General features: G+C 42.3%; 1 protein-coding gene across 2 annotated transcripts in view; it reads right to left on the reverse strand.

Annotated features, from left to right (window-relative positions):
* The window catches only part of MBOAT1 (membrane bound glycerophospholipid O-acyltransferase 1), a 162,062-nt gene that overhangs the window by 52,733 nt on the left and 87,607 nt on the right, over positions 1–21,722 (reverse strand). Inside the window, exon 13 of one of the 2 annotated variants that reach the window (XM_090039414.1) lies at positions 3,974–4,518. The exons of the other annotated variant lie outside the window; for it this stretch is intronic. Within the exon in view, the coding sequence (XP_089895540.1) occupies positions 4,440–4,518 (79 nt within the window). The 3' untranslated portion in view covers positions 3,974–4,439. Of the gene's footprint in view, positions 1–3,973; positions 4,519–21,722 lie in introns of those variants that run through there. 2 annotated transcript variants of the gene reach the window in all.

Consider the following 21,722-nt stretch of genomic DNA (forward strand, 5'->3'; position numbering starts at 1 on the left):
TCGTTTGACCCCAGTACTCTTTCCTGCCATGGCAAGGGGTCGGTGTCCCGGGGGGGCAGGGTAACGAACATCACTTACCGGCAGCCCAGGACTGGACGCATGTGGATCAGGAGAAGGAACCCATGCAGCTCATTAGCCACCTTTTTGTGCAGTTACGGCCAGCCGGCAAGGATAAAAATGGCGGCTACAGCAGTGTAGGGGGCAGATAGCCGGGAAGCAGAGCCACGGCCATCCCAGGGAGTGGAAAATACCCCGCACGCTGGACCCCAGGAGCTGAACGAGCGGGAGCTGACTCAGGCTGGGGAGAGAGTGGTTCCCCAACAGTCGGACTTAATGATCTGCTCAGGTCCCTTCCGACCCTACTAACTATGAAACTATGAAGACTTTTTGGATCTGTACTCTCAAATTTTCAAGGGATTCTTTATAGGAGTCAGGGGCTGAAAGAGAAAGCCATATTATAATATAGTAACTTAATCTTAACCTGCAAAACTGTATAGTATGTGGCCTCACCAGAAGAAAATATGTCCATTATGCCAGACTTTATGATGGTTTTATGGAAGTATGGGCAAGTCATTTAAACACAGGGTATCAAACTAACCAACAATGGAGTGGACTAGTAGAGGGCAAGAGAGGGTGAAGCCTGCCACCAAAATCTGGGGCTTGGAACGTCACTGGCACATGTGTTGGCAGCAGGGGGCAAGCAATGGGCACATTCATCTCCACCAGCACTGCTCATCCTGCTGCCCACCCCATCACTACTGCTTCCACTGCCACCGCTCAGCCTTGCCAACACATCCAGATCCAGCCAACAAGGATCCCCATGGTGTGGACCAGCCCAGGGGACAGAGTGAGTTTGATGCCCCTGATCTAAATGAACCAGGATGACACCGCCAATACAAAACGCCTGCAATATTTTCTCATTGGAGACCATGCAGATACCCCAGCATTAAACATGGTACTTTTCCTGCAGTATATATTTTTCCATGAAAGAAAAAGTTAAAGAGAATCAAATACATTATACGGTACCTTATTCTATCATATTATAATAAATACTGTCCATATAATCTCAAAGCCACATCTGAAGCTGCAGATGAATTTCATGTATGCACAAATCCTGCCAACATTTTCTTGCTCCTACATAGAGTATAAATATTTCCCACTGTGTGGAAGAAACATGGGATAAACAAGAATACGCGCCTGTGAGTACATATAAGAGTAAGCCACCAATTTGAAGCAGCAGACTCTCTAGAACTAATTCACTCCAACAGTTTCCTCCAGTGTAGTGCTACATCAGTAGTTGACATTGTCAGCTTTGACAGCTGTTAGAGGTATGGCATAAAAAATTAGGAGATACTAATGAGAAGTAAAAGCCAAACTCCCCGTCTGTTATCAGCTAGAAAAATCCACTTGATTTAACAATTGTTGTTATTGTCTTTCAACCAATTGTTCAACCTTCTCTGCTGCCTATCAGTAATCCTCACCCTATTGTTCACACGACACAAAAACTGCTGAGCAAAATGTTGCATATACTGCCAGAGCCAGCACACACATGCTGCTCTGCTCTGTCTCAGAGTTAACATCCCAATCTGGATATTTTTTTTAAATCCTCAGTTTTTCACATAGTGAACAGAACAAGGTTTTTTGGGGGTCTCTTTAAATACTGACCACCCTGAGAAATATGATCAAACTTGGAAAAAAGATGAGAAAATTTAATTTCAGCTTCTTAAATTTTAATGAATCAGTTTCTTAACCAAAATGAGAATTTCTTAGCCTTCTGACGTTATGGCTTGTTGTACAAAAAGTTCCAAGGGAACATCCTGCATGGTTCAGGGGATGGGTAGTGAATGATTCAGGGATTGCATCTTTCACCTCTGAATGCTACTGAGCAGCATGCCTCTGTGCATTTTCTATGAGGTAGGCGACCAACCTGCATCATAAGGACACCAACTAGGACCCTTTTTGGCAGTCTTGCCTAAGACCTCAAGGAATCAGTGGGGAGGGAGACTCTAAGGGCATGTGCAGATGACATGGGTGTTAATGTAGAGTGCTTGCAAATTTTAACGTGCCTTTTTTTTGGTGTGGTGCATTTTTGTTTGCATGACATGGCAATCATGTTTGCACAAATGGCACTTTCAAGCAAGTTAAGCTTCATGTGTCATTCCCCACAGATTTCAGTAGAGGGAGTCAAATACCAATTTACCCCTAGAATGTCTTTCCTAATGTATTACATCAGGAGGCGCATGTAAACCACCCCAGCTCCCCAGTCCCCACCCCTGGACTCTCACTGGAGACTCCTCTGGGCACAGTCATGGTCACCCCAAAATCCTTGTCACTTGCACCCACCTATGCTCAGTCAGTCTGGTCTCTCTTCATCAGCACGACCCCATCCCAATCCCAAAGACAAACCATGTGAATCCTCCCCTCCCATTCCTTTCCCTTCCCATCCCATCATGTTACAAATATACGTGGGGGAGTTTCATTTGCTATAGCTGCTATTATAACTGCTACGATACTTTCTTGCCTCTGGCTCTGGTCCATCCAAGGCAGTATTGGGTAATATTTACCAGCCACTGCAAACAGGTTAAATTGCTGCTACAGTGGCTTTGTGGATAAACCAAGCACTTAAGTCACCACAGCTATGAATCCAATATCTTCCATAAGTACCAAATTCACATGGGATTAAAAAAAGAAAATGCATTAAATGGAGGTCAGGTGGCAGAGTCTCCTGTGTCTCTCAAGGATGTTTGTCATCTTCACAAAACCTTCTGGAGCAAAATTTACCACACTGCTGCTCCCAAAGGACTTGACACAAATATAACTCAGGGGTTTCCAGGCAGAAATATGGGCATCAGTATAGGTGCGCAGAATAGATTTCATAGCTCTCACTTGCATTATTCCATTATCCAATGCCTTCAGTCCCTTTCACATGTGCAAGGTGAAAGCTTTCTCCCTCTTTCCCCAAAAAAGATAAAGCTCAGGAAACTTCCGTGCAAACAGTCTTAGAAACATTTCATAAACTAACATTTTCCAGTTCTTGAATAACAACTCAGTATAGCCTTGGCATTCAAGTTTTGTTTGTATGAAGCATTCAGATGGGTCTTGTTATCTGGAAAATTTTTATTGGTTTTCTTTTTTCTGCCTCATCTTATTGAAATGCCTCTGCTCTCCTCCTTTCTTCTTAACCTTGAATGCACAAATAGCAAGGGATAATAAAGCACCCAAAATGTTTCACAACAAAAATATTCACACAAAAACCCAACTTCAGGTTTACAAGGAGCTTAACAGTCTTTGTGGCTGGTGGAATTAAGAAATATAAACGCACTAGCCCCAGGTTAGCAAGCACTAAATACATATAAACTTAAGCTGTCATGTTATACTTATCAAGATCCTTTCAGAACCCCTCCCAGTAGTAGACTGGCTGTATTTTTGTCACTAGCAGTTTGCAACTCTAAAATCTAAATTGTAGTTCTCAACTAGGGTGCTCTGATGTCATGGGGTGCTGTGAGATTCTTTTAAGGATGTTACAGGGCACCACACAATAATAGTGCTGTTAGGTGTGCAAATACCTACATATGATTTACAAGATAAATCCAGAGATTTCAAACAGAAAACCATAGTGTCAAAATCATGCTGACTGACCTGTTGTGGTTTTTCTGAGTTCTTTGCAACAGAATTGCACTATTATTTTTTCTGTAGTCAAGAAATGAATGAAAGCTACGAGCTGACATTTTCCAAGGGATGCCTTGAGTCTAAAAAGGTTAAGAACCACTACCCCTTTTATATCTAATTTGTTACTGAGCTAAAGACATGCTAATTATTTTCACATGTACATTTAAAACAAAAAAGAAAGAACCATACTTTATTTTATCCATCAAAAAAGAATGAGAAAAAAAAACACTGAATGCCTTGTTCTGCCTTTATTTTAAAACTAGGTCTGCAGAGACATTATTATTTTCTGGATTTTAGTACATTTCAAAATTCATTAGGAAATACTGCCACCTTCTGGACTAGCCACTAGCACGAGCATCTAAAATACAGCAGGAACAGGCAGTTGATTAACATTGATTAGTACAGAAGCAGGTTTCCTTTGGCTTTTTTTTTAAAATTATGCTCATGCAACATCAATACATTAAAGAAATCTTTTACTAACACCAAAGTATTAATTAGGAAAAATAATGATATTAATGATAACCAGCAGCGGAAATGGTATAATAAGGACCACTTTTGACCCAATTAGGTAAGTGCTTCATTAGGAAAAATAGTTATTCCCCATTGACAAAGAGAGCTAGATGTTTTCTGTTCAATTCTTTTTCGTCAGTAGACTTCCTACTGACCAAAGTAACTGTTCCAGATCTCATAGTAATATAAACAGATCTTCATCCTCCTCCAAGATTAGACATTTCTCTTCCTATTTCTCCATCCAATTTGCAATTCTGAGTTTATTTGGTTACACATTCCAAATTGCCATATGTTCCTTGTGTTGTGAATATGAAATCTTGAATATGATTGTAGCGTTCTCTATTGGTAGGGATAGAGGAGAGACTTAAAGCAAGAGAGCCAGGTAAGCATAGTAATAATAATAACGATGAGCTTGTGATTCTACCATTGAACTATAGCAATTATAAAATTATTAAGCATGTGTTGTATTTTATTTTATCCCTTCACTGTGTTGGGACTGGTAAGGTCATTATCCAAATTAGGCTTCAATTTTGGAAACAAAATGCATTATTCAAAGGTTCTGTGACCTACAAAGTAGAAATCAAAGCCTGTGCAGTGCAGAAATGAAGGAAGATGGAGGCATTCTTTTATTATTCATTTATTCAGCAAAACTCGTTTTCTCGACCATATAGAGCCACCATGCTTTAAACCCAGACTGTTGCTTTTAAATTTAATTCCTGAGAATGAGCCATATATGACACTGTATAGACTTAAGAAAAAATTCTTAAGACAATACGTCTAGAATAACCAGAAGGTTCCCTGCCCCCACCCCAAGCAATCAGATATCCTGCTGCTTCTCCATACCCATCTATACTCAATGAATTAGTGATCAGACTGTGATATTTCTACCATAGGAAAGTATGTAATAGGTGGTGCAATTATTGGACTTGTGCAGTGTAAATGAACAAGATTGATGTTACCCTCAAGGGACTAGCTCAGAGTGGACAACAAACCTCCTACTCCAGTAGTTACAGGCGTTCTCTTCAGGTACAGGCAGTAGAGAACTATTTTAGGATCAGTAAAACAGGAGTTCCAAACCCAGGCTAAGTACACACATTCAAAAAGCTCAAGGCAGAACTGATCCAAGTTACACTGTTTTCTGTAAGAGGTGTAGTTTAGATCAGTAGCAAAGAGAACACATATTGGCCCTTTGCTGCAGGGGACAAATCTTAGACAGGCTTCCACCACTTTTTAATCAGTCAATGTGTGCCAAAATTCTGTTCTATTATGGGTATAGACTGGTTTCTGATCACTTAGACCAGTAAAAGTGTAATGGCTGTACCTGGGCCCCCGTCTTGTGTGTGCGTAGACAAAAATTCATTAAAGTGAGAAGTAAGAGAACAGCCAGTGTCAGTATACTTTCAAATTCTGAGCTACAACCTTGATTTATAAAGCACAACCTGAAACATTGATGCACTGGTAGCATTTTAGTGGATTAAATATGATACGATAACTGAGACGGTTGAAACTAAAATCCATGCGTTTTAAAAGCTCTCTTTCTCCAGGTTGTTTAGCCTCTGTTCTGGACCCCCTGCGTGCGTGCTCCATTGGCACTTGTGTTAATCCAGGCCTGAAAGTAGTAAATTGATTCACAGTAATGCAGGCACCCAGGGGCAGACTGTCTAAGGAACAAATGAATTAATCATTGCTGAGCCTCTGTGCCAACCTGCATAAAGGCTATTGCTCAGAGCAGCGATGCTAACATGAACAATTCTAGCATTTCCACTGACCACACACAAAGAGTCCCACAGAACCGTCACATCTTTATGCTGCAATAAGATATGTGCATGTGTGAGAGAGAGAGGAGAGAGTTTGCGCACATGAGTGTGGGTCTTTAAAGAAACCCTGTGTTTAGAAATCACTGTAATATATTTATAAAGAACCTGGTGGAAAGAAAGAGTCTGCAGTCATTATAAATAGACCTTCACAGCAACAACAACAAAAAAAGCTTTCAGGGAGAAACAGAAAATAATGTTTTGCAATTACAATCCACAGCTGCTGCAGTTCCAATGTGCATGCTATACACAGGTGCAGCCATTATAACAATGAATAGCGCACATTAAAGGTGCCATCCATATGGGCAATAATACTAGGACTGAAAAGGTATTTTCATTTGCAGCCTGATGTTAAGAGAAAAAAAAATAGAATAAGGCATTTCACAGCCAGCCCTGATGGCTCAGCTGCCACACAGAAGACCTAGGTCTCAGCCTATCTCCGGGTCTAGTGCATTAGTCGAATAGAGAAGTGCTAGTAATGGTCTAATGATACTCCTTTTAGCATCTCAGGTGGAGTAACAGCTAATGGCGCATTCTCATCCCACACCATGCCTGAGTAGAGACTGCCAGGCTCCAGCTACTGGGAAAATTGGGACTTTGTGGAAATGTGTCCTGTTTTCATAAAAACCTCTGAAATTTGACATTTAGGTCTGCTTTTGGCCTCAAGCTCATACTACTTTTATGCCTGTGTGACTTCACCAACTGCCTCTGAACTAAAATAGTGAAAATGAGGGGAGAAGTAGGCCCAGGCCTGTCTTCCTACCACAGGAAGTTATGCAGGAAAACAGAAGAGGTTATGAAGGAGATTTCTTGTTCTGCAATTTCCCATTTATGCAGAAAGACACACAGGCTTGTAGCACAGCACTGTAACCTCCCAGGACATTCCTTCACTGACCTCAGAGGAGCTGTTCTCAGGCAGCAAAATTTAAAAAACCAGTTTGAACCAAAAATTGCAGAACAAGGAACCATCCACAAACTGGATTGTGTTAAGTACGGTTTAAACAAGGACTGCAGATTTTTACCCCATTGCCTGGATTAGTGTTTGTGACCCCTTGGTTCCTATGGCTTCTTTGACTGTATACCTCTCCTAGAAGTATCCCCTCTCTCCACTTCTCTCCCTCTTTCCTTCCCACCTTTTGTATTCAAATCACTTTACCCTTGTTTATACACTGCTCTTTGCTGTCCATTCACAGCATCTGATGAAGTGAGCTTGAGTTCATAAATGCTTGTGCTCTCTCTATATATATCTTGGTTAGTTTATAAGGTGCAAATCTACCCTGCCTCCTGCCTGACTTCCCACTAACCTGGCTAATTACTTCTCTATTTCCTTAGCAAATCATAGAAACCCTTTCACACTTAAGAACATAAACTCAGCCAGTCCCACCCCTGCCATCTGTGCCAAAGGGAAAAGCTATGGCCTTACTGCCGTACCAGCAGTTCACATTGCCACACCCACACAAGCTCGAAATTAGCCAGCAGCACAGCCTCACTGCATGGAGTTGGCACAGGCCAGGTGTGGAGCAACTGGGGGGCAGATTCGTGAGCAGTTTGCCTGCAGTGAGCTTTGTGCTGCAGTAGCAACAGTGCAGGCAGAAGCCAAGCCAACTATAGTCTCCAGCTCAATGCACTTCCATGCCTTTGTTTAACTCCTTGCAGCATGTTCTGTAAATTTAAGTTCTCTCTCTCCCCCCAACCATTACCACCATCATTTGCTCATCCTTGTAATACTAAATCAGCACCCAGATGTTAATTTCTGGTGAGGTTTCTTCTTGCTACTCCGTGGAGAGGAAGGGAGGCATTCTCATCCCCATCTCAAACAAGTCACCTGAGGCACAGTGAAGTTTAAGGATATATGTCTACACCGTCCTGGGTGAGTGTAGTGTCTAACAGAGATGGTAGAGTGAATTCTGTACAAACTATGCTCCAACAGCAGCATAGGCAGAGCTCTACCCAAGCTAATTAGCCTTGCTGAACAACACACAGTGTTAAATGTTTGATATTCAAGTCACTCAAACCCGAAAGACAACAGATTGTAGTGAAGTTCTTGTCCATGCCTCGGACCAAAATAAGAAGAGAAACAGCCTCTGTAGTCCAAGAAGGACTTGGATTTTACTGAACAGCTACTTCCAGAAATGAGATAAGCAACAGCTGAAGGCAAACTGAGGAAACAGTTAACCACACAGCATCAACCAAGCTGCAGTCATACTCTGGATTTGTGAATAGGTCCCAGTCCTCCAAGGTAGCCAGAACCAATGCCTTTTTACAGGCCTTAAAAATAAAGGAGGCATTAAAATTAATTTGAAACTTCACAGGAAGCCAGCATAATGCAAGCAAAAGTGGATTGATGTGTTGGCTGGTATATCCAAGCCCTTGGAAAGATCTCGGGCAGCTGAGTTCTAGATAGGTTAAAGCCTGCTGGAAAAATGCTGCTCAAGGAAACCATACAAGCAAGTTAGCTACATGGATGAAATTATAATTACTAAACCAGCCCTCAAAGTATACTAGGGGATTTACAGAAGACAGACAAAAAGCAGAGGGCCTTGACTTACATTGCTTTGCAGGGCACATAGTTATTTACACCAGTCCAAAGCAGCATACAATGTTATTAGAACATGATGGAAGTAGTGTACATTTCCTTTAAACCCCTTTGTACTGATGCAGATGACTACATAAGGTGCTGAGGAAAAAAAAGAATCCTAGAGCTCACAAGCAGAGCTTGTACATGACAGACAAATAACCACAGCAGACAAAGGGAGAGAAGGAGAAAAGGAGAAGCTTGGGACCAACTGAAGCCTGAGATCAAACAATTGCATTTACCTGTTGTCTGGATGGACCAAGATTTGGAATGAGAAAATCAGGGTCAAAACTTCAGTGACCCTTAAAAGAGAGAAGGTCAGAGGGTTACAGAGTCTACCTTTCTCTTCCCATTTGGATTTGTCTCAGACAAAAATTTCAGTATGATCCAGTGTCTCTGATCTTTGCAACTTGGATTGCCATTGGAACCATGTCAGGGTTCAATACTGTATTTTCTTACATTGCACATACACCTTTACCCCAAAACCAGCTGCCAGAAACTGGACTGGCCATTATGTGTGAGAAACACAGCACAGGCAGGTTACGCTACTTATGCCCAGAACAGAAAGTAAGATCTACAGTGATACATAGGGAGCACAACAAAAAAAAGGTTCTGCTCCCTAGCTGCTGCTATTTAGTTACTTACTAGAAGGAAAGATCTTTCTTTCTTCATTCTGCCTTTCAAGAACTGGGTGCGTATTATATTCCAGTACATGTGGTATGTGAGAAAAATATGGTATTAGCATACTTGGGGTCAGAGTCTCACCACTGACCAGACTTCTTTGTATTTGTTCACAAAGAATTTTTAAATGCCTGTAAAGGGCTATCACATGGGAATAGTAGCATTTTGCAATGGTGGATGACTAAACATGGCTCAGAGTAATCATACACTGGGTCTAGCTTCTTCTATCTGTTTTGTAAAGGACCGCATAGACTTTAGGTGCTACAGTTTCTCCAGAGTTAAGGATGAAACTAGCTTTCACTTTAAATGCTTGTTTTAGGCTCCCTAAAAAACTGGTTTGGAAAGCCAGTTTCCCCTGAAAGCCGTCATATTTACATTGAATGGGAATTTGTTTCTGTTAAGTCAGATTTGGATCCTTAGTTCAGCATAAGTCCACTGAAGTCACTGAAGCATTTCCATTCCATAAATAAACTAGATTAAGAAGGTGTGAATAAATTGCTGGGTTAAAACAAATGTCAGAGGTAGAATTCTAGGATATACCTGATATTTTGCCTCTGAGTCTAGACTGAGTTAATGGCTAATATCATGCTATGCACCCTGTTTTTTTGGAGGAGATCAAAACCCAAGACCTTGACTGTTTGTCATCAACAGTAATCACATGGCAAGTTTCACAGAACCAGGAGTCCTCTGGTCATTGTGGTTAGTGTAACCAGGTTTGGGCTCTACAGATGGCTGGAACGTCCCCTGGTGGCCATGCAACACTTACCCTGCTCCAGCTCTACGGTGCCTTGCCCTTCTCATTTGCCTGTCACATCTTGTAATATAATTGTTTGATTGAAAGGAAGGCTGCCTAATGGATCCCAGGGCAAGCCCCAGTTCCTCTAAATGCCAGCTAGTTTTCCCAGGGCACCTGTTAGCTTTAGAGACTAATCACAGCCTCCAACCTCCCCTACAGCCATGTCCATGCCTCACAGGTGTTACCAATTAATGACTTTGGTAGCACTTGGCCCCCACCTGATAGCAGGTCACCTCAGGCCTCTACCCCTTGTCAAGACCACAGCCTTCCTGGCTTCAGCCCCTTTCCTCTTGCTGGTTCCTTTAGCCTAGGCCCACTCTGCCTGAACTGGCTTCTGGATTTAAGCCCTTGATCACCCAGTTCAGTTTTATCTTTGCCCGGTCCTGGGCAATACACTTGCAGAGCCTGCTTAAGCTCCTGGTCCTTGTCATTCACAGGACCTGGCCCTGGCTCTGCCCTTCCTGGTCCTTGCCTAGCTCTTGACCAAGCTAGGTCAGTCTTTCTCCCTTCTCCTCTCTGGGCTTTAAACTCCCCCTTGAGCCTAGCTTATGGCATACCCTGGATCAAGGCCCCAGCCAGACTCTAAACACTGGCATGACCCTGGCACCTCACCGTGGGTTAAACCACCATGCACTCCTCAGGTGTCCCTCTGTGGCCTCTGCACACTCCCTGTTCAGCAACTCCCAAACTACTTGTCAAAACTGTAGCTCAGAAGAAGTAAGGCTTCTGGCAAACACAAATTAAAACCCCTCAGGGGCCAAACATAAACAAGGGCTACCTGCCTGCATAACAAGTCTTCCTCTTGCCCAAGGTAATATCCCTCTGTAGGGGAGCAGCACTCTGTTCACCTTCCTCAAGACAGCCCCCATGCCAGTTAGGAAAGCTCCTGCATTTCCCTTGCTCTGGAGCTCTTGCCCCACCAGAACTGGCCCTTCTGGCTCAGGTCCTGTGTTTATATACCACTCTGCCCCTGCCCCTGCCCCTTGCTAGTCATGTGCCTCCCCGAGCTGCCACAGGCATTTCCAGATTCAGCTTGCTGGCTCAGTCTTAGGGTGACTCTCTTCCGTGCTCCTATTTTGTCTCCCATGCAAGTCTCCAGCCCGTGGGTGGGCAAAATATGTCCAATGGGCTGGATCCAACCAGCCAGGTAATTGTATCCAGCCTGTGGGTGCACAGCTGCTGTCTTGTGCTGGTCAGGCAGGCACATCGCAGCCCCATCTTCAGGCTATGCCAGCTGCCACCCCACACATCAGAAACAATGCCAGGCAAGCACCGGCATCAGCTGTAGACACTGCCAGCAGGTTCCTGCTGGAGATTGGGGCAACTGCTTGGGACCGCAGCTGACCCACTGGTTCAGCAGCATCACCTGTGGACTCAGGCAGGTTCCCCAACCCCCACCTAGAACCTGCCAGCCTCATCCACAGCTGATGCCAGTGCCTGCCCAGCGCTGCTTCCAGAGCATGGGCTGGCAGCTGGTGTAAACTGCAGGGATGTGCTGTAGATGTGGGCTGGCTCAGGAGGCAGTAGGGAGAGAAAGAGATGTGGCCTTTCCCACAATGAGCAACAGCAGCCAGTTTCTGGGTACCAGGAAAAAAGTGGGACCAGGAAGAGTGGACACACTCACTGCTGCCAGGGCCCTTCTGGCTGTGGTTGCCCAAAGCCCATGCTGGGGTTATACTGCTGATCCAGCCTGCTGACCCAGCCTGCAAGAGCTGCCAAAAACTTCCTATGTGGCCACCAGGCCCAAATAACTGCCCACCCCTACACTAGCCCATGGTGCTACTGCAGCACAGCTAGTTCTGCAGTAAGCACTTGCATCAGGTAAATCCCCAAGTACCTGTTTCCTGGCAACTCATAATAAGCAGGTTTCCCCAACTGAGGCTGTCCCTGCTGCTTCTTCACCCTTAAAATAATAGGAGCCTTCAGCTCTGTTACATCAGGTTCCAGTTCTGATAGCCATATTCAACTTCTACCTCCTTCACGCAGCTTCACTCACAGAGCTGTATTTCTGACTTCATCTTTTTCAACTGTCCTGGAGCATTGTTACGTATTGTTAGGTACAGATGCCATTTGGTGCATTTTGGTCACAGTGGAAGTATTTTACAGGTAGTTTCTGAGATGAAAATACAGACATTAGGATATAATATTACTATTATACAATAAGATGTTCTGTTATTATGCTTTTTTTAACTTAAGGTTTCTAATTGAAAATTTAAATGGCCAGCGTCTGAGGGAACAAAGTACACCATGCTCCACTTTAAGAGAAAAATCTTGTCTCCCTGCTAGGGCAGTTCCAAACATAATTTTTTTTTTTTTAATTGAATGCTTCCATGCAAATACCCAAAAGTCTCTTCCAGCTTAGAAATATGTATCCATCTAGATACTTACATGGTTTGCATCACCATAGTATCCAAGTTCTTTACAAGCATTGGGTGATTTTGTCTTCACAACATCCTGGATTGTTGAAGAAGGAGGTAGGTAGATGTATATCATCTCCATTTTACAGATGGCTAACAGGTCTAGGACCGAGTGATAAATCTACCCAGGGACACACGGAAAAATGTGTGATCAAGACAAACTGAGTCACAGTGTACTGAGCTCAGGACTGCGGCCAAACTATTAGAAGTCAGACCATTCTTTCCACCACCATTTTTCACACTCATGCCTTTCAGGTAGCTCCTTCATCGTTGGTATCAATATTAGGCCAAAGGCCTTTCTTGGCTTCCATAAAGGTGAATACATTTTACGCAATGGTAGTAGGAAACAAAATAAATGTTTCCATTCTGAGTCTGCTTTTAATATTAAGAGTTACTATCCAAGTTCTGGAACAGAGGGAATTTTTCTTCCTGGACTGCATATTTAACAGAAGAAATGAATCTTCATGAGCTCAAGACATATTCCCTTTCTCTCTCTCAGCTCATCACCCCCTGCCTCATATCTCTTGAATGCAGTTTTTCAAATAGTTTAATAATATTCCCAGGGACATTAGATTAATTGGATTTTAATTCCAAATGACTGTGAAAGCAGAGGAATGAGTCACCAGTCCATGATAATGAGAAGATCTATTAAGGACCCTTCTCTGATAGACACATAGAACAGGGTTATAAATATTTCATATTCAATTAATTGAATTTTGGCCCCTGTATATGATGCTGCCCTGCAACATTAATCAACAGGGACCAAAGAAAGAACAACAGACAGACAAAAAAAAAACCTAAGAGAAGCTTTAAACAAATATTACAGCCACCAAAAATCCTCTCAGCTCACACAGTGCATGTACACAGGAGCGAAGACTTTCCTACCAACTGCATCTGGTTCCATACAGTGGATAAATTAATGTTAATTAATCAGACAGTCATTTTATGAACAGCTGTGTGCAAAAGGTTATTTGAGTCCTGCTGCAAATAGATTTATAGGTGTAATTGCTATGTTGAATGACCCTCTGAATATAGGCTCATTAAACTGGCCATCAGTCAAAAAGTCTAATTGAAGCAGGCCAGTAGCCTGCCACTGAGACCATGTGGTACTCTGCAAAGAAAACCACTCCACAGAAGCCAGCTCTCTAAAGGTTTAGATAGCTACATCTACCCTGAAGGCAGTTGAGAGCACCGTTTTCTGCCCCAGTCTAAATTCTCTTCAGGAAGGCAAATGAAAAAAGAAACCCTCCCTGCCCATCATTTCTTAATGCCTTTTACAAATGACACCAAGGAGCTGATCCCAGTTCAGAAGCAACATTACAAGGTTTCATAGTTGAACAAAGAAAAAGACACCCAGTCCTTGTGTTAAGGGAAAAAAGCTTGACAACCTGTGCCTTAAACTTTCATATACCGGAAGACACATTAAAAGAGAAAAAAAAAAAACCCACCACCAAGATTAGGGTTCTTTTATTGGCATGATTTTTAAGACAACCCCTGATTTTGTGCGGCCTGACTCATGGCTTCACACACTTAAGGCTGGCAATACTAAATCCAGACTCAGGCGCTACTTTATGGCAGCAAATGGAAACAGTCTGCTGGTGATGGTCATGAACTGGGATTCAGGTGACCTGGTTTGAGTTCTGCAGAACCCTGGCTAGTCAGCCTGTCTCTGTGTCACAGCTCCCTACCTGTGCAGAGGAGATCGTCAGACTCTTTCCCATCACCCAGTGGTCTGCCTTTTCTGGTTAAATTTTACATTTGGGAGGCTGGGTTTGGTCCTCTACTACGTTCATGTATTATGCCATGATCTTATATAAAAAACCAATGGTGAAAACACCTTCAGGTAACTTAATTAGTTAATAGGGCAACAGTATTTAAACCATCAGCCTTCGAGGCATGAGAACTGACACAGAATACAGAATTGCTAACCCTGATCATTCAAAAAATCATTTGTCAGGTCACTCAAAAACCCTAAGATTTGTTTAAAAAAATCACAAAAGATTTGAAAAGACATGACAACGGGAGACCTGTTTATTGACTTCCATCTTTTGAACCCTTATGCAAGCTTGCAAGAAAAGCACAGGACTGGGTAACCCAGAAACTGTCAGTGATTCATTCTTAATACCCCTGGGGGAAGGGAAGAGTCCAAAAGAGCAGGGAAGAGATAAAGAGACTGAGTACACGATATGTAGGGTGCTGGACCTAGATTTGGAATGCAGGCTGTTGATTAACATGCCTGTAACCATGCACTGAAAGATTTCCAGCCATCTAAGAAAGTATATTCAGCATTGCAGGGTCCACCTACTTCCAACTAGAACATACCCTTGGAGAGAAAAGTATTAAGACTATGTCCTGAGCCTTTTGGAAAGGGCAGGCTAACAACAACAACAATCAAAGCAATAATAATGACTATTATTATTGTCATTGTTAATATTTCTGGTACCTATAAGAGTTCCTTAATATTTTCCCCATAAAGCAGAGAATGTAAGGGAAAGCTAACCACAGCTTGTATAATTTGGTCAAAAAGGGGCTTCACCCTGTTGCTACTGCTAGGGTCTTGTGTGTATTGTGTCATGATTTTGAGGAGATTTGGGAAGTAAGGGCAGGGGCAGGAGGGAAGCATGTCAGAAATTTTGCCTGAGCTACAATTTGGATTTCCCTTTTGGCAACTAGAGATTGCCATGTAGCTTGTGGCACACCTGTGTGCTCAGAGTAAGGTAGATCTCCTCTAAACACAGGTATAGGACCACAGAGCTTCCCAAGCTAAACCACTGAAAGCTTATGGCCAATCTGTGTGTGGTGGGAGAAATTAGTAAGTGTAGGAACAGAGTGAAAGTCCCCAACCCTGCAGGGTGCAGCTGATGCATACAGCTGCTGGAGTGAATAGACACATGAGGGATTGTACCCCAACTGAGAGATAGGGGGCTGCTAATCAGGAGCTAGGAAGGGCTCTGCACAGTGAGTGTGTCTACACATGCACATCCTTAATGCACTTTAAAATGGCAATTTAAGGCTATTCAAACCTAAATTTGATACCTGCATAAAGCAGGTATTCAATCTATGCGCAAATAGTTACATTGCATTAGTGAATGTGTAGATATGCTAATGCACATTAATGCAGTATGTCCGTTAACTTGGGACTACCTTTAGTCCCAAGTCGGTCTACACACCTGCGTTAATGGCCATTAGTGTGTGCATGTGGGGACACTTTCACCTTAATGCACATTAAGCTAACGCACATTAAGTTTAGATGTTTGTAGAAGCACATATAGATACGCCCAGTGAGAAAAAGGGGAACCAGGATACTCTGGTATTTTTATGCATAGGCATTTTTCATACACCTAAGGTTGAATTTTTAAACCTTAATCATTGAACAGAGTAAGGGCATTCAAGAAGTTCAAAAAGACAGAAGGCAGGCCAACGTACATAACCTTCCAAGAGAGGAAAGGTGTTCAGATGATTAGGCCATTAACAGAACTGTATTCAAGTCACTAACAGGCTTCTTCTGTGACCTTGGGCAGGCACATCACATCACTTCATTTCTGTACCTCAGTTTAGAGCTAGCCAGAACATCAGAAATTCTTTTTGGAAGGGGGGAAAAAAAAAAGTCTTTGGCAACTGGTTCTCCTCCAAGGTAAAACAAAACTGAGACCTTTAATGGAAAAGGAAGGAAAAAAAACCCCCACACCTCACCAGACAATAGACTCATGGCTGGTACACTCCCTTGCCAGTCGCTCTATCCAATGATCTACTGGCTATACTGAGGGAACAAGTCTGTCTTCAGTTCTGGCCAGAAATTCCAACCTGGACCCAAAAGTTCTCTCAAGAAAATATGTTCTCTGCAACAAATTGGAATTTTCTGCTTTAAAAACTCTGGAGAAGCTCTACTTGTTTCCCAGCTGTAAAATGGAGATAACAGAACTTCTTTACTCCATGGGGTGCTAGGAAGATAAATACATTAAAGACAGCAAGGGGCTCAGGTGCTGTGGCAGTGATGGGAGGAGAAGAATATAACTACCTTTGATTTGTTTTTTAAATACTTTTTTCTGGGTTCTGACAATATTTGAGCTCTTAGAGCTGGTAATAATGGAATGAATATCTACACTATTTAAAGGTTGTTAAAGAGAAAAAGGATGCTATGATAGGCAAGGGCAATAGGAAGTCATAGACTATGAAGAAAAGAACATTCTTGGCTATATCAAGGAAATCATCTCTATATAATGGGATCTACTTTAATTACACCATTACAAATCGTTTATGTAGAACAATACTTGCATGGCATTTACAACCATTTTGAAAGGCATACATCCACCTGTGAAACAGTTGTTTTTTATATATAGAAATAGTACTTGCCTCATAATTTAAGTCACTTACAGTGAGCCTGGATAAAATACTATATAAGAAACAATCCTTCACTAACTGGTGGAATGTTTAGATGCCAACCCAAACAAGTAGCTCTTTCCTATCTTGAACTTGCTTGTACTTGCCACTAGATGTCACTACCCCACATAGATAAAAGACTCTGCTATAGTTAACCTGATCCTCACATTAGCACTGTTCAGGGATCAGAGTTCTAGTTAGTTTGGTACATTTGAAAGTATCAGGAATAGAAATGCCTTCCCAAAACAGTGCGATTCATTTGATCCCTCTCAAACAGCTAGTTAAAAACAAAACAAAGCAGAACAAGGTTATGAAGCAGAAGAGAGAAGAGAGCCATCTTGTGCTAAGGTACAAAGGTGATTAGGATCAGACTAGGATCAAACATTTCTGTACCCTTGCAGCTATCCACGTAATCAATGCCAGTGAAAGCTGCTGTACCAATCAGCTATAATGAGATAGCCAGTGGCTGGGATAATTGCTAGTAAGTTTGAAAATCCAAAAGAGAATAAAACACAAAGACGAATGCTAAGGTATGTCTGTGCTGTGGCTCAGGCATGCAATTGCAGCTCCAGATGTGCCCAGGCAAACTTTAATCTGGGTAGAGTGGTGTGTTATTAGCAAGGAAGCTGGGACAAGATGGACTTCAGACACTGAGTATGTATCCATTGTCTGATGCGAGTTGTGAGGCATGTGCTGGCAAGGTACTCAGAGTAGCTAGCTCAGGTATGCCTACAAATCTAGCAAGCTTCCTATAGCAGTGTATGCACATCCTAAGACCAGTTAAGCAACATGCAAGGTACTGGCATGAAGTCTAACCAACATGGCTAATACTTAACTGCAAGAATGTGACCTCATACTAGGATCTACTCAACAAGTAAAATCTAGACAGTGTGGATAGATCTGTCTGTTGTTTATTCAACTAGCTAGATTCAAGAAAAGGAAGTCTTAGCCTAGCTATTTTCAACATTGAATTGACCCATTACTGAATACCAGGGGCAGGCACTTATTTCAGGCTGAGGGCCACTTACTGAGTTTTGGCAAGCCATTGAGGGCTGCATGACAGGCAGCCAGAGGCAGATAAGTATTAATTTTCAAATTTTTAGGGACCCCGTGGGCCAGATAGAATGGCCTGGTGGGCTGCATTCAGCCTGCAGGCCACATTTTGCCCACCCCTGCTTTATACCCTGGGTTTCTACTGTATATAAGGATGCTTTTTCAAGGCTTTCACTATGAAGGTAGTTCCGAGTACCCATTTGTTCTCCAGATACCATTAATTTTCCATCAGAGACGTACTGCTCTAAATGCAGGATTTATGCAAAAGGTAGCACACCACTTTGAAAGATCAAGCAGGTTACTTCTCCATTTTACACAGCATAAATCATTATATTGCAGCTTTGTGGTAGATGCCTGTGTATTCAGGATAGAACGGAAATGTGTTTTTCCTTTGTAATTATTACCATGATTGACATGACCATTATTCCTGTCTCACTGATGCTAGTAGTGCCAATTAATGTTACAAGACGCCTTAAAGAATTAAAAGGGTTATTTAAGTGTTGTATGGTTGCTAAATATTGTCATTGTTAATACTTTCTCCCTTTTCTTCCAGTGCCATTCACCTCATGTATTAAACCTGATTGGTTTTGAGACAACTAGGACGCCAAAGGGCATGTCTGCAGTCTTGAAACAGAGTCAGTCAAATAGGACACTCACCTTTCATCCATCTAACTTTATATTGCTTCAGAGTTCACTAACTTCCATGCAGCCAGAACCCACACTTACCACCTGCAACTTTAAAAAGTTACTTAAAAACAAGAGATAGCTTAAAGCAGTTACTTAAATCTGGCAAGGCTGGTTAAGCTTCCTGTCCAAGATACCCACAAAGCTGGGCCCTGGAGAAAACTGGAACCCTGCTGCTGTTTTACTCAGCACATTCCTTAGAAGAGGGGCTCAGTTAGTATGAGGGGTCACAGACCAACAGATTGAAATGATGCCCACACATCAGGAATATGTTGTGTTCTCAGCTTTCAACCAAAGATACAAGTCAGGCCACTCGTGCAGACATTTCAAAGGCCAGCCATTTTTGAGTGTTTGCTTTCTAACATAAACAGTTCCAGTGTGGCTAGAGATGTTGGAAAAATAAATGGTTTCCAGGTTTGTCTTTCCACTTTTTCTGCATGCTAGCTTCAACCACAGTGATGGCAGCAGTCAAGGATTTTGCCCTTTAACAAGCTAACCTGCCCTAGATTAGCAAGAACCAAAGCATCCAGCAATGTTTTTCCCTACAGAAATTACTCAACTGATTCTGCTGCATTTGATGCTATTTGAGGCCCATCCCATATCAGTAAAGAGACACAAATATATCACAGAGAAACTTGCAGCTTTGCTCCTTTTTCCTATAGTGTGCCAAATGGAAAACTCCTAAACAAATGTCCACAAGAGATACTTGCATTTGTAATTCTGAAATTTGTTTTACAGAGTAGTTTTCTTGAAAAATATGCCATGTCCAGTGCTTTGGAAAATGTCATATAAAAATGAGATATATTCCATGTTTCAGGGGTGTTTGTTGTAGCCATGTTGGTCTAAGAACATAGGCAGACAAGGTTATTTGGGTAAATGTGGTCTCTTTTATTAGACCAACTAAATCGTTGGAAAAATTGTTCTTTGCAAGCTTTCAGCAGCTAACACCCTTCTTCAGGCATAGGGAGAGTCTGCAGGATGTCCCAATGACAAAAAACCCACTGCACTGCAAATTAGTAGTGTGACGAATGCCTGCATGTGCAGTTTGCAGAGCCACAGACAGGTCTGCGGCACCACAAACCACACGTGCGTGCTTATCTGGATGTGCCCTTGGTGTCTGAGTGGGAGTGCAGCACCTTGTGGGACATTCCAAGATTGCCACCTGTCCATAGGTTTGTGGACAGACTGTAAAAAATATAGGCTAAAAACACCTGTTCATAAAAATGGAGGAGTTGTAAATGAACTAAGCAACAGGAGCTTGACAGAAGTTCTATCATCAGAAAGAAAGTGAAGGCAGTTTTGAAGGACAGACAGAAAAGATCAGTGCCACCTGGTGCCTGAACAGGAGCACAGCACCCTGCACAGAGCTGTTGTCAGGGCTTTATGGATCATGGGAGAGCCCACAACAACCTCCTTCCCCCAACCTATGTAATGTTGCTGCTGCTGTGTCCATTCTGCCTGTAACACTGTTGGTTACAGGTAGGCAGACAGTAGCTGTCTGCATGAACTCTTTGGGAGTTCATGCTGGGATGCTGAGGTGAGGTCAGTGGGGGTAAGGCCTGGAGGTGTGCTGGGAGGAACAGCATGATAAGGTCAAGGGCATAAGGTATGGGGAGGCTGGGAGTAGGGTACCCTTGGGTATGGGGGCAGCACAATGTTACCCACTGCTGGAGCCAAGCAAGATTGCCAACCTAAGAAAACCTTTTTTGTTTTATTGATAAATCTGCAAACATTTTACTGACAACCAAACTTTATTTTTACTGGGATCAGTGTTAAATCCCCATTTTTTAACCTGACCCATGTCCAGGGCCTGGCAGAAGGGTTATATTTACATTATATCAATAAAACGTACATCAGTAAACACATTTGGTTATCAGTAAAAAAGTATGCAATTTATCAGAAAAAAAAATTATCTTGGGTTAACAATCTTGGAGGGCAGAGTTTTTGCTTTCCACTATGCCCAGTAATGGTGGGTAAGGTATCATGCAAATTCCTCCCTTTCTGACTAAATTGTTAGCTTCTGCAAAATCATTCATGCTCAGATCTGCAGTCTCCCAGCATCGCTTTCTTGCTATCCTTGTCCATGGACACACAGAGGACCTTATTCATAAACCTTACAAGCAGATACATTTATACTGTATGCTAGAGCAACAGGAGATTACATGGCTACCCAGTTTTCACCAAGAGCAAATCTCCTTGCATATTATTATTATCATCTCTTGGAGGGAGGAAAGAAATTGCCTGATAATGTATTTGAGACTACCTTTTTACTGGAAGAGACCTACTGGCAAATCTCTCAGGGGCAGCTTGGTGCTGGGATAGAATATGCCTAGCACAGCAAGTACACCAATTCAAGGTACCTTTGGGAAATTTTAAATGGTACTGGTAACTTGGTTCAATTGTTAACTTTGGCTACAGTTTTATGCTGGGTGATGATGAGATTTGCCCCTCCTATCCCCATTGCATATTCAAACAAATGGAATTTCCCATGATTTGCTCTGAAATGTTAGAATCACATTTTCAGCAAATCCCTTTCAAACAAGCTCTGCATTTTACTCACAAGTCTTCAGCGGACAAAGGTGATAAATACCTTATGAGTGAACTCTTGACTCCACTGAAGTTAAAAAGAATTCTGCCATTGACTTCAGTGGAGTTAGGATTTCACCCAATACATCTAAAAAAAACAAAACAGATACCATCAAAATGCAAGATCAACATCAGGGGAGGCCATCACAATTTTTCATCAACAAATAGGGTGAAAATTGAATGTTTAGAGCCTTCTTACCCTCCTACCTCCTTCTAAAACATGAGCAAATGTGCGGCATAGAGAAAGGAGCCCTCAGAAAAGGAAAGAAATCTGCCTAAGTTCCCTCCCACAGCATCCTGCCCCCATGCCCTGGCATGCTACAAGAGAACATGCAGGAATCTAACCAAGCAGAGAGCGGAAAAAGGAAACATGCATAGTAGACAGTAAATGAAAGTACACTTGTGCCTCTAATATAGTGAGGAAACTGTTTGAGAAGAGTTACTCTTTCTGTAAATGCCAGCCGTTAGATTTTTTTTATTCATGAACGCCACTTTCCTTCTCTCCCTTTCCTCTTTTTTCTTTTGCTTAATTTGCTCTGAAACACTAGTTTCAGCCT

Source organism: Crocodylus siamensis, chromosome 3, assembly GCF_052110815.1.
Source record: "Crocodylus siamensis isolate JL-2025a chromosome 3, ASM5211081v1, whole genome shotgun sequence".
Taxonomy (NCBI): Eukaryota; Metazoa; Chordata; order Crocodylia; family Crocodylidae; genus Crocodylus; species Crocodylus siamensis.